General features: G+C 39.4%; 1 protein-coding gene across 2 annotated transcripts; it reads right to left on the bottom strand.

Moving 5' to 3' along the window:
• Positions 1-11: 11 nt before the first annotated feature.
• LOC145489454 (xylosyltransferase 1-like) lies at positions 12-16,144 on the bottom strand. 2 transcript variants are annotated; one of them, XM_081468427.1, is made up of 8 exons: positions 11,667-12,785; positions 7,652-8,065; positions 6,851-7,053; positions 6,120-6,200; positions 5,161-5,377; positions 3,952-4,128; positions 3,066-3,539; positions 12-2,274 (listed from the first exon to the last, which is right to left on the bottom strand). In XM_081468427.1, the coding sequence occupies exons 1-8, from the start codon at positions 11,841-11,843 to the stop codon at positions 1,603-1,605; spliced, it is 2,415 nt and encodes an 804-aa protein (XP_081324553.1). In that variant the 5' UTR covers positions 11,844-12,785; the 3' UTR covers positions 12-1,602. The 2 variants fall into 2 exon arrangements, with proteins under 2 accessions (XP_081324553.1, XP_081324554.1); XM_081468428.1 differs by lacking the exon at positions 11,667-12,785 and adding an exon at positions 15,459-16,144 and having other exon boundaries at positions 13-2,274.
• Positions 16,145-16,551: the final 407 nt, after the last annotated feature.

Below are 16,551 nucleotides of genomic sequence, written 5' to 3' on the forward strand. Positions count from 1 at the left end.
AATTAGCGGTAATCGACAATCTTTCGCTCTCTTTACACTTCCATAGACGATTAATCAACGCAAGTTTATCTCTTTTCACCTTTAAATGGCAAGGGAAGACGACCCTTTCATATACCAACCTCGTTCCCAGGGCGTTTTCCCTGGCTTGGGGGCCGGGAAAAGACGCTGGAAACGAGGTTATTCATATACAATACCTTCTGTTGGAGATGGTACCCCGTTTCATACACCAAAATAAATAAATATTGGAATTACATTTTTGCTACCTTTTACAATGCTTAACTACTGTTTGAGCTTGAAAAAGGTACCCTGTATAGTCCACTATAAGGAGTGCTCGGCGCCGCCCCCCCCTCCCGGCGGGAAAGCGTATAAAGATGTCTTCAAGTTTTGAGTTTACGAGGTGTGCGAGACATTTGATTAGGAAGAGAGTTTATTCGTTAGAACTAGAACCACAAGCTATTATTACAACAAGTATCAAGCTCTTTCAACTCTTCAGTAACGCTGTACAATTTACACAAAACATGGGCTGTTATCGTAAACCAACAAACCGGCAATTTTCTTTTAAGTGTCATCTATAATGGCTATACAACGGTGTGCATCTATGTTTTTATTGATGAAGTTAAAATCACGAATATATTTGGATATGTCATTTCGTGCTTCAAAATCTCGTCGCGCCTGTTTACACTGATTAAAATCACTGATACACTTTTTGGTTTACTAAGTCCAAGGCATTAAGGGTTTTGATAAGATGCAACTGCAGTCTTAAATAACAACTTTTAACAGAAAGTACGTAAATTCATCCAATAAATACACTTCTCTTTACCCAAGCTCACTGTTGTGCCCTGGTCGCTGGCAAATCAATTTATAACTGGGTATCTTCCTCCTCGTTTTTTGAAATAGAAATGAATTTAATTTTTATAAATTCTAAAACACTTTGGGAGAAATTTCAGTTTCGGAGTGGCTGACAGGAAAATGTTCTGACTGTCGAACAATCATTTCCACAAAATGGAAATGGATTCTATTTATTAATTACCTACTTCATTGTTTTTTTTTTTTTTTTTTTTTTTTAAATGAACGATCTATAAAGCCCCGTCCACGCTGAGCCGGAGGAATTTAAAAACGCAACAATCACCAGCTATTCAGAATTTGTGTTTGAGGAAATTTCGGGAAATCAAATAATAATCGTGACTACATCTTTTTCGAAAAGCTCCGTTTTCAAAATATTTTCCGTCCACACGAAAACGTAAAGCCGGCGTTTTCAAAAAGTTCCGTTTTCGTGACGGATTAGTGTGGACGGTAGGCTAAACCGTAGAAATAAAGCGGCTTAGTGTAGACACTGCCTTAGTAGATACTTGTATTCAAAAAATGTGCTAGACTTAACAAACAGATTACGAAACATGCACTACAACCTAAGACAAACGCCAGCTTAAGTCACTAAGCTTTGAAATTTGGGGGAGAACTGAAGTAAAACCAAAATGTACATAAGTTATTTTATTTTTAGTTCCAAAGCAGACCATACAATAAATACACAACCGGGTCTGGTGAACATGTCCAACCGAAATTTAAAAATCTAAAATTACCTAAATGGTAAAACAAATTACTTCACTATCGTAATCTACCATCAGGTTTAACCTTGCCTAATTCCGATTTGGGGTCTGGCGACCTCGAGCTCCATAATGTCGATTCACAAGGAGAAATGTCTTCACAGCCTGGAATTTTGCCACGAATTGTACAAGACGCCTCTACAGTCCAAAAATATTCAGCAACACCATCTACCCAGGCATCAAGCTCGGACCCAGCCTTCCTGGAATTTTCCGCGGCCTGCTTAGCAAGCGCCTCGGTGTTGTTAGCTTCGCGATCAAACTCAATAAGGAAATCATTTGTGTTGTAAATTCCCCCAGGGGGACCACTGTTAGCTGCGACAGCATCTTGCGCGCTAATGGGCTGGCCTTTTGAGAACGCTAGTGGTATGACCAGGAAGTTTGTCTGTCCTATCACCATATCTTCGCCTTTGTGAGAGAAGATCATTTTTATGGTCCATTTTCCAGGCCGCATGGGTTTCTTGAACGTGGGCTTATGAAAAGACACGACCCAATTTTCGACCACGTGCATTTCATAAATTCCCGTCACCACATTGATTGGGTCCACCCACATGAGTTTGACATCAAATGGCTTGCCGTGAACCCAGCGATGGACCAACACAGGGTCATCCATGGGACCCATCAGGTGCGCCAAGTTACGGAAGACCCTTTCCTTTTGGTCCCAAATAGTTCCTACCTGAAAAAGAGAAACAACAGTTAGCATAAACGTATAAAGGTTTCAGTGGTATACCATGTAACCAGGAAACACTATGATATCAAAAGTTCCCATAATGAGTGGCTTTCGACGAACTTTGCCTGTTTTGGTTTCGCTTTTGCCGAATTGTATGAGTTTTCCTCAAGCACAACTCTAAAATGACCGGTGATTGTTGCGTTTTCAAACTACTCCGACGTAGTGTGGACAGAAAACATCTGATTCGTCTTCAGAGTGAAAACACCGTTTTCAAATTCTTCGGCGTAGTGTGGCCTGGCGGGGCATTAAGTATTTGAAATCCACGCTCTGCATGTAATTTTGTGGGAGGCGCGGTGGCCTCATGGTTAGTGCGCTCGTCTCCGGATCGAGCGGTCCGGGCTCGAGCCCTGGCCGGGGACATTGTGTTGTGTTCTTGGGCAAAACACTTTACTCTAACAGTGCCTCTCTCCACCCATTTGTATAAATGGGTACCGGCGAACTTAATGCTGGGGGTAACCCTGTGATGGACTAGCATCCCATCCAGGGGGGAGTACATATATTCCTAGTCGCTTCATGCTACAGAAACCGGGATAAGCGCCGGCCTGATGGGCCACTTGGCTCGTATGCAGACTTGTCCTTACCTTAGCTCGGAATGTTATTTTAGTTTGAAGATAGTCCAGACTAATACCGAAATATAACCCTTGTATAAAATATCTTGTTGTTTATATAATAGGCACAATGCAATCTTTACCCTAAACGTACTGAACTTATCAGCAGGTAATAAGCTTGCTTGTTACCTCTAATCCAACAAGTCGCTGTGGCCCGTTGCTCATGTTCAAATTTAACAGCTCCTCGTGGCTCAACGGAGCCAACCACGACTCCAACGTGACATTCTGTTTGCCGCCACTGCTTGTTGTGTATTCAACGTCATATAAAGCTAACAACCCACCAAACTGATCATGTTGACTAAGAACTGTGACTTCTTTGATGTTTCCAACGATTCCATCGCGACAACTGTGGCTTTCGCCATCTTGTGTGGGAGAAGTTTTCAAGCTTTTCGCTCCCAATCTAACGAAAGATTGGAAAAATGTCCTAAACACGTCACTGGCTTTTGTGACGGAGTCTTCGTAGTGGTAAATATTTTCCCAGTAGTAGTTAAGTCCAGGCGTGTCCGGGGGGTACGGGTCATACAGCCAGGCATCTAACTGGTTGATAACCTCTTGGTTGACGATCGCCTCGAACTTTCGCGCAAAGTAGTTTCCTCCCTGGCTCTAAAAAGAAAGGAAAAAAAAAAAAACACAAGGTTAACTTAAGGAGAATCCCTGGCGGTAATTTACAGTCGATCAGTAATAACTGAACGACTGTGGATTCAAATTAAACGTACTGTTCACAGCAAGCCGAGAGCAAGATTGAGATTAGCTAAGCAGACGCGCTTTGGGCTTGTCACGCAATCTTCTAGTTTTTTTCGTCCTTAACCTCTTCGAGCGAGAAGCAGAAAACGAATCGATTGTTCACGCGTTCCTCAATTTCCCCCTCTCGCCTCTAACTAAGGAGAAGAACAAAGAAAAACACGGGAAAATAAGAGAGGGACTGCTTGTAATCCCGGTTGCTTCCTCTTAAAGTACGGTTTGCACCTACCTATCTACACTGGTTTGATATCTGTGGTACTGATTAAAATTTTACCTTTAGTCGAGGCATATCTTCAGGTTTGAAGTCATTTGGCGAGCACCCACACCAATCCACAATGTGTTTGTACTGACAGCGACAGCCCAGCTTTCGCTTCCAGTTGGTGAGGCGAAAATTCGTGCGGATGAAGGTCTCACAGTAAGGACCATTCCTTAGCACAGTGTGAAAGAAAGACTGGAGAAACAAAAGCGGAAATATTTGAATTGGGAATTGCAAAAGCACTTTTAACTTTGGTTTTAATTCAACTTTGGTCATGAATGTAATGGGAATAGTTTGAGAAACGAGGAGGGGCGGGGAGTTGTTTGGCAGACTCTACATAAAGGGTTGTAGATTCAAGTCTTGTACAGGTCATAGTGCTGTACTCTTAGGTTGGAAACCTAACTCTCTCTCTGTACCTTTCTCCAGCTTGGAGTATATAAATGGCTATCGGCAACCTGGCAAAGTAATTGGAGATATAGTAGAAAAACTCCAATGGACATGTGTCAAATTCATCATTGAAGAAACAAAAACTCCTGAGCAGCAATATTCTGAAGTTGCTTAGCGCTACAAAAATCAGCTAGTTGAATGATCGTAGAATGATCGTAGAATGACAAAACGTAATTCTACTCCCCCTGGATGCATTGCTAGTCCATTACATCACCCCCCCTCCCACCGATAGGAAAACCTCATTTCCTCAGGTTGCACTAACAATTTGAGAGCATCCTACAAAACTCACGGATGTTGACTGAAGCTCATTATATTCTTGTCTGAAAACAGTCCCTGAGTGAGACGATTGTTTTGCATCTGGCTTATAGTTTTACTGATGTCAATCCTCTCTACTCCGCAGAGGCTCCCTAGGGGAGTGGGGCGTGGAAAGAGGAGTTGGAGGGCACCACACAATTTCTTTGCTCCCCCTCTCCCTAGCCTCTGAACTGCCAGCTTACACAGTCAGGCAGCATGAAAGAGGCTCATGTGGAGAAGAAAGACGTCAATCCATGTACAGTGGAATCCTGATTTTTTGAACCTCCAAGGGAAACGAAAATTGGTTCGAAAAATTGGATATTTCGAGAAATTGGGGGTAAAATTACAGTGTTCAACTGAGGGGGAGGGAAACGACTTTTGGTTCGAGTTACTGGGGGGTTTGAAAAAATGAGGGTTCGAAAAACTGGGATTCCACTGTATTATACCAAGCAATTTATAAAGCATCAAATCAGCTTTTTTACAAACCTCGGCTGGTAACAGGGAGTAACTGTACATGTGTTTGAGTGTCGTCACTAGAGGATCCTTTGACGTCACTAAATAGTGACAGAACTTCCTGTTCAAGCCAATCCAGTCACTTCCTCCATCAATGTCAATATCAGGGGGGATTTTTCTGTCCCCAAGTCGCCACATGTGTTCATCGCACTCTAAAAATGTTCTATCTAAACCTTGCTTTTTAATAAACCTTAGGGAAAAAATGAAGGAAGAGTTCAGATTGTTATGAAAAGGATTTTAAGTTATAATTATTGTAGGAGGCTAAAGTGACTATATCTTGAAATTGAGTTGAATTTTTTAACTTAGGTCATGTTTTATTGGGATCAACCGTTTCAACCGCGACCAGTTTCGGTTGATGCAGTTGGTGTTTCTCAATAGGACACTTTTCCAACTGTTTAAGGTTGAAACCCGGTAACTCCTGGAAATAGTCCTTACATGAGCTTCAATCTCACGACCTGGGTTGAGGTCGGTTGAAAAAGTTGATCAACAAAACCAACCGAAAATGGTTTTACCCCAATAGAACACGAAAAACCCAAACTAACCCCACCAACCAGGAGCGGTTGATCCCTGGCCAGTAGAACACAACCTTATAGTCAGGGCTCTTACTGTAGGGGGGGGGGGGGGTAATGGGGTGGGGTTGGTGTGTCAAAGCCCAATGGACAAAGGTTGTATGCTGCCGTTCCAAGGCACCTGCTGTGCATTAGATTGTGCAACCTCTAATTAGTTAGATCACTGATTGTTGACAGGTTTGATTGACATCTTCATTTTGCTAACCTGATGCATTAAAAATTTGCACATCGTCTCACCATCGATGTGTTAACCTGGCATCTTCTGGCGGCTTTCTCTTTGCTCCATCCTGAAACTAGAGAGCCTGTTCACAGGCTACCCTTACTTATGTTTACTAGTTTTCAGTCAAATGATTGCATACAAACCTCCAAAGGTCTCTTCCATGGGGTTTTAAGAAATTAAAATCTCTGTTAGCTCTTAGAAATTCCACTAGTTGTGAATTATGCCTGAAACCAAACAAAAAATTAGTACATGATTAGTTTGAGAATTGGATCTATCTGAACATGAATTAACACCTTTAACATTGCTAGAAATCCTGATCATAGAGCAACATAAAATACCGTTAGATTGGTGTAATTTTGTTGATGCCATGAATAATTCTGTAAATTCCTATTTTAAGATCACAGATTACTGCAAGATCTTGTTACTGTGTGAATTTGATATGACTTTGATTGTACCTTAACTATTCAGATGATACAGAGCCTGTTAAGATTAAATGACAAAGCCAGTAACTAATGGGGTTTGTGATTTATTCATCCCAGATCAGACTGCTTTTAAATCTTGATACCACGTAACATTCTACAAACAAAACTAATCTACATGTAGTGTTCAGGCTTTTTTAATTTGCCATATGCAGTCTAATATTAAAACGTATTCCCTGCAAGAATTTCTGTTAAGATTACAGCTGTAACCTCTTGGTCTAGAGGCCCCTTTGTATCACATGTAATAGCTTGACACAAGTCCTCTGAGATGATGATGAGGATATTGTTGTAAGTTGTTGTTGATGACGGTGATGGAGACGATGACTACAATGATGCTGATGATTATCACCAGGGAAGATTTACACATATTTACAAATGAATACATTCATTCTTACTTGATTGGATAGTCAGATTCACTCAAGTTTATAAAAAAGTCCCATTTCCAATCTTTCTTGGCCATTAAGTCCTCCATACACTTGAGTAACATTTTAAGCAGACTCGCCCCTCCCCAAATGGTGGCCAAACTCCAGGGTGCTACTGCAGCATTTGGAAAATTACGTATCATCTTTAGAATTTCTCTTCGAAGATAGTCAGACCTCTGGACGAATAAAAAGGAAAAATATATTAGTAACATTTAAAAGTTTTACCCTGTGGTGAAGACTGACAGCCTTTCAAATGCCTGGCAAATTCCCCATATAGGGAAGGTTTAGGATAATCAAGCTTAGATAACTGCATAGCTACAACCCAAAATACTGAGAAGTAAAGGGAGTGGTGGTCTACATACATGTTGCGGTGTTCTTGTACTGTAAGTAACTTTAATTTGCATTTTTTGCAATCCTTCCATTTCATGCTTTTGACCTGAGAATTCTCAAGTTTTGTCAGGTAACATATATTTATAATAGAATTATAGTTGTCCGATGTTTCGATGTTGCTGACATCATTATCAAGGTAAAAATGACAGTTTTATCGTGTTTTTCAGTAAACCGCTAACATTTATTTGTTAATCATTGACTAAACAGTTCATAATTTGTCTGATGAATGGCTTAATGACTTAGCTTTCTGAACTACTAAATAGATTAATTTTACATACCCATCCCCCTTCTCTAGTGTGTAACATGCCATCAGAATAATTAGAAGTCATTACTGTATGTAACAAATAATACTGATTCCTCTATCCATGAATAAATCATACTCACAGAGTCAATGTGAAAGAAAAAGTAGTGATTGTTGTGGTAGAGAGCTTTGAACAATCTCTTCACTTGTCTAAAAGCTCGTCCATGAAGTGTGAGGACGTATGCAATCCTGATGGGACTCCCGTATGCTGTGCGAGTGGGATCAACAGTCTTTGCAGGGCTTCCCTTATCACGAGGCACAGGGCAAGATCTTTTTATATCAGTTTTGAAGAGCATTTTGGCTTCAGACAGACATGCTGTCTTGTAAATAAGTCTTTTACAACTGTCAGATTTCACTCGCTTTAAAGCAGAAAGAGCATCTTTGTGTTTTACTGTACATGGAGGAATAAATGGTTTTTCTAAAACTGCTAGTTCACCATCCATTTCTTTGTTTTCTTCTTGTTTCGACTGAGGAAGTTTTTGCTCTGGAACATTAACCTAAAGGAAAAAGACAATAAACAAAAAAATCAGCAATGAAAGTTGAATACCAACAGTGAGCTTAACTTGTTTCTGTACCAAGCTCCAACTTAACAAAGAGACTCCATTTAATTCATCTACATGTATGCCTCTCTGGGATTATCTGGAAGTCTTCAGGGTACATCATAATTACTGTATTTTCCATCTCCTGAACGGGTCACTAAATCTCCCAGACAGTGCAAAGGAAAGCGTATAAAAATGCATTTTTCAGGCATATTTTGGCTGATTTCTGGCTTTTCTTTGGGACAATGTTTTTGGATATTTGACGTATAATTATTTGTGGTTGAATTCAATAGCTCTACTAGCACTTTGAACAACTTTTTTTAGGGTCAAGTAGGTAAAACTGGCAATTTCCTGGCAATTGATTATTTGTTTGGTTCCACGCTAGGCATCTCTGCTAATTGTTTTTAATTAAAGACTGACAAATTTAGTAACAAATTAAAGCTATAATAAATAAATCTTTATTTGTTATTTGTAACCAAGAAAACGTTTCCATGCACAGATTATAGTCATGTTACTGAAATCTATTAGACATGCATTAATTTTGCATTCTGTGAAAAAGATAACCAAAACTTGATAACCAATGATTTAGACATTTGGTTGATACCAGTAAATATTGTGGCATCATCTGACTGATGAAGAGTGGGTAAGTATTGAGCCATCAAAGTATAAGAGATGCAAATTGGGACTGGAAACTGTTACTATTAGCCACATTCAACAAAATGTGCAATTTGACAAAACGGTAGCTGTAACACTATTAATACATGTAGCATTTGTAACCACATTATTCCAGAAAGAGTATGTATGTAATTGATGTACGTGTTGTATTGATGAATCACTTAAATTTGCAATATTACACATGTAGCAATTAACAACCACATCATTGCAGAAACAGCACAAATATAATTGATGCATTTGATGTATTGATGAACCATTTAATGGTTTACTGATATTAATAGCAATAAAAACTCATGAAACGGAAAGCAGAAGTGAACATCAATATCTCTATCTTTAACTTTCAACTCTGAATAGCTCTTGAATTATACAATTATAAAATGTTGTCATAATCTGGAAATTTACGAAAAGCGAGAAACATTGGTCTTATTTAATTGATTTGGGTGATGCAGTGAGTCACATAGTTGCAAAATACTGTTTAACAGTAATGATTGTATTGTCAAACACCTCAGTCAAAATAAGATCATATCATGGTTAAATTTACATTGAATATAAAACACTTGTTTAGTATCTCATAACCCTTCAAAGACGTCAGGCGAATATTCCGGAATGTAATATAATTTTGGTGGATGGGTAATTAAGTCAAGGGATCATTTTTCTCAGCAAGGCACTAATAGTCAGATACATTGTAAAAGAACTGATCAAGGTATGGACATTACTGCCTTTTATGCCCTTCAAACTTGCCACCATCTGACTCCTTCTCACCTTCCGCCACTCGCGCATGTGACTCAAAGGTGAGCCTGCTTGCAGGCAACACATGATACATGTGGTGCCTTACTGGGTACCAAGGTTGGCTCTAGATCGATCAAAACAAGTTTGAGTACTTGCCAACGTCATGGTGCTTCATGCCCTAGATAATAGAAGTTCCAGTACTGCATTTTATGAACCCCAAAATATGAGTCACTTCAAGTCACCAAAGAATTGGCAAAACTCCAAAGTCTGTACGTCATTCCCTTTACCAACCCGCCCCGGTGCGAGAAAACAACATAACTGCAGTCTAACTGTCATCTGTGACTCGCGCCAAGAATAATTACATGTGTGCAAACATCAGCCCTTGGGTAGTGGTTGCTGGGAGCTGGTGTGAAGGCAAACCCCATCACAACAAACCTGAAATATGACTCTAGATCGATCAAAACAAGTACTCAGACTTGTTTTGATTGATCTAGAGTCATTTTCAGCTATCACCTTTTTTTTTTAACACTGACAGTTCTAATGAGCTAATTAACCTGACATGAGAGTTTGACTTTCAGTAGATAACCAGGGTCATAGTCAGTGTGAGGCAAACTGAGGCTCTTGCCTCAGTCATTTTTTTCGTTTTCGTTGCATTTTTTTGTTGTTGAAGGGGAAGCTAAAACACTGGTAAATACATAAGAAGAGAATTTACAGTTACTGGTCGTATAGCTTCCAAGTTAATGTGTGTATAAGCCCCTAGCCAACTAGCCCCCAACCAGAAGTCGATTAGCCCCCATTCACTCTTCAAGAATGAGAAATACACACTGTAGACAGTGTTTTCAACTTCTGGTTGACAGCTAATTGACTTCTGGTTGGAGGATAAATGGTTAGGAGCTAATCAACTTGGGGGCTTAACACCCAGTTACTGAATTTACAGTAACCATAGACTTTGCTTCAGTTATAACGTTTTTCTGGCTATGTCCAGCCCTGATAAATTACTATAAAGATATTGTTTGTCTGCAGTTTGGATGTGGGGAATACAATGTTTACTGGAGAAAATACATTGCACCAAGTTATAAATTATGGAAATGTGACAAAAAATAAACTGAGTGCAGCTATGAGTACATAAGCAAAGTGCCAGCTGGGGAATAAATAAACATAATTTGTAAAAGCAGTCATTTTGAAAAGTGCCTCTCTCGATCTCTTGTTGACAGAATTGAACTAAACGATGGATTACCATATATTTATATCTGAGATATTCGCTATACGAATATGGTTTTACCAAGAGAAAGTTATACAACTGTTGTGGCGATAAGCTTATTTGGTGTTTTGAAATCGCTGATAAGACTGTAGTAAATTTATATTAAGCTCGTATATATGGCGCCCGGTTGTTTAGTCTCAGTTAATTACCAGTCAATGTGATTGTCCTCGGTTAAGATGTATTTTTTCTCTCAGGTTAAGCTTATATTCTTTTAATCTTGAGACTTGCTTTCGACCACCTTAACAAGCTGTTTATTTAATTCCAAAAATTATTTAATAAATAAGATCGCGACGTGTAACGATCTCGAGTAACATTGTCTAATGAACAATTCTAAAGCTGTTGCTAAGTTGTCTTTCATGAACCAATTGAATGTTTTAGTATCTACTACAATACTAATGTGAAGAGCTACTTTGAATAACATTTCTCTTATCAGATGTTCTGGAAAAAACGAAAACTTCTGCCCCCATATCACCGACCTTTGCGCCGACTTCGCAAGTCACTGCACTTTACTGACAAACTTAGCACCAGCTAGAACACACTAAATTATTTACGAAAATAAACTAGCTGCTTTAAATAAAAACTATTTCTTTGCGTAATCAATGCCCCAATGAAATCTTCTTAGAATTTTTATAACGGAAAACCCCCATGTGGGATAAAATAAATCGCAAGTTCCTGCTCAATGATGTACTTCGTCGGATAGGAATAATACATGTACACGCATCTCGATATTGCTCAAATGAAATACTACGAAGAACTATTTCTAGCATGAAAAACCGTGTACGACGCCGGTAAACAATTCAAGAACCATTTGCCGTTTTAATACTTATGCCAATCTATCTACAGGAATATCTGAAAATTCATTGACTAAATGAAAACGAACGTAACTAATCTTACCTGTTCCTTCTCCACGTGTGAGTGTGTTTTACCAACCGACCTTCCAACATGACGGTTTCCAATTACAGGATGATCCTCCGGCCAGTGTTTAGATGAGAAATAAATGGCCGTTAATACTTGAATAATCACTATAAGACCGACAATTCCCACGATAAATCTAACTATTCTAAACTTCATGACCGAAAGTGTCACGTAACCAGCGATTACTCGTTTTTGTTCAGTTCAAGGCTACCGCCGTCAGCCGGAAAAAAAGACTGGAACGATGAGCAATTTCATTGGTCAGCGAGTTGAGTGCGTGACATGTGACAAAGCGTAACGCGTAGCGAAGCGTGACGTCGGATCTGATCGATCGCAATGAAGCAAAAAGTAAAATAAACAGACAATAAATTGTGAAATAATTCCAGTTGATAAGCTTGAAAAACCAGCGATCTGTGAATTTCCGAATAGTCCTGGATTTTACTCCAGAGAGAACCAATGCCAGTTGTAGGCACGAAAGAAGTAATGCCGTTCTTTTCGTCTGCAGAAACTAAAGCGTAGTCAGAGATTGTGCTCTTGAACGTTAGTACCTTCCAAACTACGAGAAGACAAATATGGCCGCAACCGGAATGTCTATAGTACCCGAGTATTCACAACAGTTTGAGCGCGAAGAATAACCGAAGCAAAATTGTTCGCCAATTAATTGTATTAGTACCAGCGTCGTGGTGCGTGGAAATTCCAATTAAGTAGATTTAAATGTCTCCTCTGCAGGCCAACAGACCTAATTACTGGCAAACACAGACGGTGGAGTATAAGAACTGAAGGTCAGCTCGTTTTTCTCAAATGGCATGCTAAAGAGAGGCAGAATTGAAAAAAACTGAATAATCAAAACATTGTTTTATTGATGACGTAGTTAGACAAAAGTAAGCTAAAAGACTAATGTGACTGCTTCGATAATAAAAGAAACTTTACATAATGGAAATCTGATTCTTCATATTTTTAGAAGATTTGCGGGAATTAAACGTATAGATTGCTTCCCAAAAAGGTTTCCTGAAGATCCGTGATGATAGCCAGAGAAAGAAACGTGTCTAGTTTGAGTGTTAATCACTCAAGACCGAGAAAGGCTGAAATATTAAATGTTTTCCCAGGGCTAAAGCCATAGGAAGTCTATTGTCATTGACATGAACACAGAGGGCCATAAGCAATTAGTACTTTATTATTGGGTCTACACCCTGGGTGCATCAGCTAGCCAGAAAACTAGAAAACGGAGGAACTGGAAAGAGTTTTGAATAGAAATGCCTTTTGTGTAAAATTTTCCCTCGTGTGAAATAAAACTCAGAAAAAAAAACAAAAAAACGCAAGTACAATCAAACAAATAAAATCAAACAAATCCTCGCCATGGACTAACAAGTCTGGCTCACATTTATCTTAGTTGTCACAATTTCCGTTATGTTTGTCCTCCCTCCTAAACATAGCTTGGAGTAAACGTTTGTTTCAACGGGAGAGAAACTGGTCCTAACCTCTCCATCCTTTTCGATCATCCCCGGCACTACACTGATTTTTAACGGCCTCTCTATTAGTCCAAACCTCAAACGACACTTTTTCTAGGTACTTAACTGAATAATGGCTCTTTGACATAATTTGTTTTAAGCTTCCCTCTTTCAAGCTATCCTCCGTTGTAAAGGGTTTGTTTAAAACCGAAATACCGGCAAACGTGCTTGCCTTAATATGTGTAATCTTCTTCTTCTTCTTGTTTCCTAGCCGCAAGCACTATTTTTGTTGATTATAATCCTTATTATCTCAAGTATTTTACTTATCTAAACTCCACAAAAGAGCCGCACTCCCATGAACTCCTTATTCTCTGTAATCCAATTGTCCATAATTCACTCTGTTTGCCCCACACATATTGCATAAAATGTTGTTGTGAAATGCGTTTGGGAATATGCACATCTCCCAAGAGCATTTCATAATAGTTTATGCAAAACTTGGGAGGCAATTGGAAAAATAAAATTGGTTTGTTGTGATGTGGTTTTCCTTGACACCGGCTCCCAGCGACCACGACCACCCAAGGGGTTTGTTTGTGAGGCGGACAGACTCATCAGAGGGAATCTAAATTTTAAAAGCCGTTTATTTAATTGCAATAGTTTCAACGCGACTACATCCATGATAGATTAAGGCCACTGAAGGAATATTAGTTATTTAACTTATTAACTAGAAAGTGTAACTCCTGATAGAAATAATTTGCGTATCATAGAGTTTTTATCCGGCTTCGTTTGGAAGGGGAGAGGCTATTTCTATTTCAATTTTAACCTTAAGGTGGAAGAGGGGCCACCGCGGGTTGAGTTTCAGGGAGATCTTGGGATTATTCACTTAGCGTTGGTTGTTTTTTTTTAGTTTTACTGCAGTTAAAGAAGGATTTTAATTATCACCGGAAGGCTTAATGGGATATAAAACTATTTCCATTCTTTCAAAGTTCTTTATAAGGGAGCCGCGGCGGGCGCCCCGAAGCAAACAGGATATATTGTTTGGAGAAAAAGCAACGCCTGGGATCTGATACTTCGAAAACAGTGAAGAGATTTTGCCTTCAAAAAAAGAGAAAAAAATCCGGTTTGAAGTTCAAGATGGTGGAATAACAACGACAGTGATTTTAAGGCTCACAAGTACTTGACGACCATACAGGCTCCTGGATGCAAGGATTAGTATTATTTAGTTGTGGCTCATGTAGGCTCGATTACCAGCCGCTGTTCGAGAAAAGAGCCCGCGCTGCAGATCGGACTCGCGAAAGCGGTGGAAATCGAGCCTATGGTTCGTGTTGAACAGCCCTGACGTAACAGTTAATCATGGTGATTATTTATCTACTGACTTATACTGACTTAAACCCTTTCACCTCGTGGGGGGCATAGGTCCTTAAGGTGGCTCAATCGGATTTTTGTGTAACGATACTGTTCAACTTTGAGCGACTAGAGCACCACCATTATCAATTCAACAGAGAATCGAATGTTACTGGTGTGCTGGAGAAAGATGAAAGTTTTAAGTTTTACCAAGGTCTGAGTTACCATAGCAATGTTATGACGTTATGCCCCAGTTTACATGAGACCGAATAACTTATCATCAAGTGCATGATAAATAAAACGTCGGGATCTAAGGCCTGACAAAGTTGTCTAAACTAACTATGCCCACAAGACTTGACTAATTTTTGTTAAAAAGCAAAATGTTTCTGAAAATCAAATGAAGCTCAGTTCTCTGAGATTTTCTCTAGAGGTAATTAGATGTTATAAGATTCATTTAAGACCTTAGAATACCATTTAGTCAAGTCTTGGCATAGTTTGCAATAACATTTTAAAACAGCTTTGTTTTTGTTGTATTTTTATACCTTGAAACTGAACGTAGACCGGACACGAGAGAGCGGCAGAAATCGAGCCTAACTGTAGTGAAACTTTACCCGCATTTTCCTTAGTCGAAAACGCTCTTATACATTTTTGTATATTTTGCATCGTTTAAACAATTACATGTCTTAGATCCCTACGTCTTATTTCCAAACTTATCACTAGATGATAAATTACTCGGTCTCATGTTTAACGTTAATTGCTATTGTAACTCAGACCCTGGTAAAACTTACCTCATTTGAAACTTTCATCTTTCTCCAACACACCAGTAACGTTCGATTTTCTGTTGGATTGATAATGGTGGTGCTTTAGTCGCTCAAAGTTGAGTAGTATTGTTACACAAAAGTCCAATCGAGCCACCTTTAAGGAAGTCTCTCTATCGCTCTCTGTTTTGTGACTGTCTCTCCAACTATTGCCAGTTGAAGCCTACCTTTCTCGACTCCACCTCCGATTGACCGTCGCCAGCTGTTCCTTGGCCTCCCTCTCTTCCGCTTTCCCTGTGGATTCCATCTCAAGGCCTGCTTGGTGGTGTTGGTATTTGGTTTGCGCAGACCCACCAACCCCAGGTCCCCAGCGTTTTCTCTTGATCTGCAATTCCATTTTCTCTTGCCCTGTTGTTCGCCATAGGTCTTCGTTTGAGTATCTGGCCAATAAATTTGTAGAATTTTTCGGAGACACTTGCTTACGAAAGTCTGGATCTTTCTTGGGTCTTGGCGTTTAACATTTATCATCTATCCAGTAACAAAATATCAGCCTAACTTCCAATAACTGATTCTCAAAAATTAATCCCAAGTCAGTAAACGTGTTTCTATTCGTTCAATAGCACCCCCTAAAACCCCCATCCTCCCCGTCACCTTCTCTCCTGGCCCACACAAACACCCTAGGCTTCAAACTACTTCGTTGTAAATGGAAGAGAAATTGGTTGAGTTAAATTAAAGAGATTTCATATACATAATAACCAATAAAACGTGTTAATAATTTAAAAGCTGTTTGTTTTGGCTTGTCTCACTCGAACGTGACGCTATCCTGATATTTTCCGAACGCAGATCGCTAAGTGACCGTAAGTCCGGAATTCCGACTCAGACTAAAATATAGTGCACTTTTCATCTCCGATATCCGCCGTTATAAATACTTGGTACATGATGGATTCAGTTGAAAGTAAAAATGGCATATTAAACTCTGTCAGACATAGCTAAAACCCCAGGTGAGTAATATCATAATTTTAGCCGGATCTGTATTGGTTAGCACCAATCCGTCTGAACAGACCGTGAGAATATTTTAAACCTTTGGAAATTCAAGAGAACAATTTTTCGTCACTGAGCTTGGGCTTGAGGTGAGTTGTTGGCACCATTTAAAGTACTCAGGAAATGGAATAAAGACTAACTAATGTTTTACGCTAAGAGTGTTTTGATGTTTTATTTTTTAACATCAGCAGCCCATTGGTAATGGGCTCCTGTCTACTTTGACCAAGTGATTGCTGAAATCGTGATATTATGGAAGCTCACCATGACAATTGCAAATCA

Source organism: Orbicella franksi, chromosome 6 (assembly GCF_964199315.1).
Source record: "Orbicella franksi chromosome 6, jaOrbFran1.1, whole genome shotgun sequence".
Lineage (NCBI taxonomy): Eukaryota > Metazoa > Cnidaria > Anthozoa > Scleractinia > Merulinidae > Orbicella > Orbicella franksi.

Bases quoted from the DNA above. Each gene is read 5' to 3' on its own strand.
- LOC145489454 (XM_081468427.1), bottom strand. From the start codon at position 11,843: ATGAAGTTTAGAATAGTTAGATTTATCGTGGGAATTGTCGGTCTTATA. The intron at 7,054-7,651 runs GTGAGTATGATT...TTATTCGTCCAG, and splicing joins TTTTCTTTCACATTGACTCT to AGGTCTGACTATCTTCGAAG. The intron at 4,129-5,160 runs GTTTGTAAAAAA...TTGTTTCTCCAG, and splicing joins ACTCCCTGTTACCAGCCGAG to TCTTTCTTTCACACTGTGCT.